The 1539-nt window shown below is 47.7% G+C and overlaps 1 protein-coding gene across 1 annotated transcript; it reads left to right on the top strand.

Moving 5' to 3' along the window:
* Positions 1 to 306: 306 nt before the first annotated feature.
* On the top strand, positions 307 to 1539 carry LOC113612493 (protein max). The gene has a single exon (XM_027092423.1). The coding sequence runs from the start codon at positions 450 to 452 to the stop codon at positions 930 to 932; it is 483 nt and encodes a 160-aa protein (XP_026948224.1). The 5' UTR covers positions 307 to 449; the 3' UTR covers positions 933 to 1539.

Below are 1539 nucleotides of genomic sequence, written 5' to 3'. Positions count from 1 at the left end.
GAGCTGGGGTCCTATAATCCTAGAGAAATTGGAGTATTTCTCTTCCCCTAATAAGCTAAGACTGCAGTGAAAATCACAATTACAAAAGCAAAAGAGACAGTCTTCTATTTTTCATATTTGTCCAATCAGGATATACAATTGAATAAAAGGGTTTAGAAATTGGTTTTTGTTTTAATACAAAAAAAAAGAAACCATTCTTGTAAAAAGTGTCTGAATAGACTAAAGATTTCTAGTGATATCTGAATAAGATTCAAAACTTAACTTTTTGTTTGGGGGATTGTATTTAAAAGTTCAACCCCGGAGTGTGTGTGTGTGAGTGAGTGAGAGAGCGAGTGAGTGAGTGTGTGTGTGGGGGGACTCGGCTTGTTGTTGTCGGTGACTTCCCCCTCCCCTCCACCCCTCCCCCTTCCCCGCCGCCGCTGCAGTGGCCGCTCCCTGGGCCGTAGGAAATGAGCGATAACGATGACATCGAGGTGGAGAGCGACGAAGAGCAACCGAGGTTTCAATCAGCGGCTGACAAACGGGCTCATCATAATGCACTGGAACGAAAACGTAGGGACCACATCAAAGACAGCTTTCACAGTTTGCGGGACTCGGTCCCATCACTCCAAGGAGAGAAGGCATCCCGGGCCCAAATCCTAGACAAAGCCACAGAGTATATCCAGTATATGCGAAGGAAAAACCACACACACCAGCAAGATATTGATGACCTCAAGCGGCAGAATGCTCTTCTGGAGCAGCAAGTCCGTGCACTGGAGAAGGCGAGGTCGAGTGCCCAACTGCAGACCAACTACCCCTCCTCAGACAACAGCCTCTACACCAACGCCAAGGGCAGCACCATCTCTGCCTTCGATGGGGGCTCAGACTCCAGCTCGGAGTCGGAGCCCGAAGAGCCCCAAAGCAGGAAGAAGCTCCGGATGGAGGCCAGCTAAGCTCCACGGGGCAGGCAAGCAATAAAAACTGTCTGTCTCCTCCATCGTCTTATCCTCTTTTCAGTTCATCTTTAAAACCCTCAGAACCATTTAAGAGACTCTTTTTTTCCTCCTTTTTTTTTTTTTAATTTTATTTTTACGTAGAAGCTCTTGGACAACAGCTCTCGTTCTCCTTCCCCATTTCCACTATTTTTTTTTTTAACGTTTCCCTTCAGGGATTCCCTGTCCCCACCAGGAATATTCAAACCAAAACACCCCAACTTGGCAGCTTTTTCTGTGGAGGACAGACGGCCGGCCAGACCTCTGAGCACATGGTGTCCTGACCACCCACCAGCTCCTCCAGCCCTGCCGGGCGCATGTGCCCCGGGGACTCCTGCCCCTCCCAGGCCTCTCCTCCCGGGCCACCCTCACCTCTGTTTGATAGACTTTGTGAATCTGTGGACTGCTCTACTTTAAGAAGATGACCAGTTTGGAGTAATCAGAATTATTCCCCCTTCTTTTTAAGGATTTTTTTTTTTTCCCTAAAAGGCTATTTATCGCTCCTGTTGAAAGACCAGAGATCCTTGAAGAAGTTTGTGGTATAAAAGGAAGTGGGGACAGATTTGCA

The sequence above is a fragment of the Aethalodelphis obliquidens genome, unplaced genomic scaffold (genome assembly GCF_003676395.1).
Source record: "Aethalodelphis obliquidens isolate GAN/ISIS:26980383/991018 unplaced genomic scaffold, ASM367639v1 scaffold78, whole genome shotgun sequence".
Classification (NCBI taxonomy): Eukaryota; Metazoa; Chordata; class Mammalia; order Artiodactyla; family Delphinidae; genus Aethalodelphis; species Aethalodelphis obliquidens.
Note: the sequence above shows the minus strand (reverse complement) of the source record. Positions and strands in the feature narration are given on the sequence as shown.

Excerpts from the sequence above, each read along its gene's own strand:
- LOC113612493 (XM_027092423.1), top strand. The coding sequence starts at position 450 with ATGAGCGATAACGATGACATCGAGGTGGAGAGCGACGAAGAGCAACCG.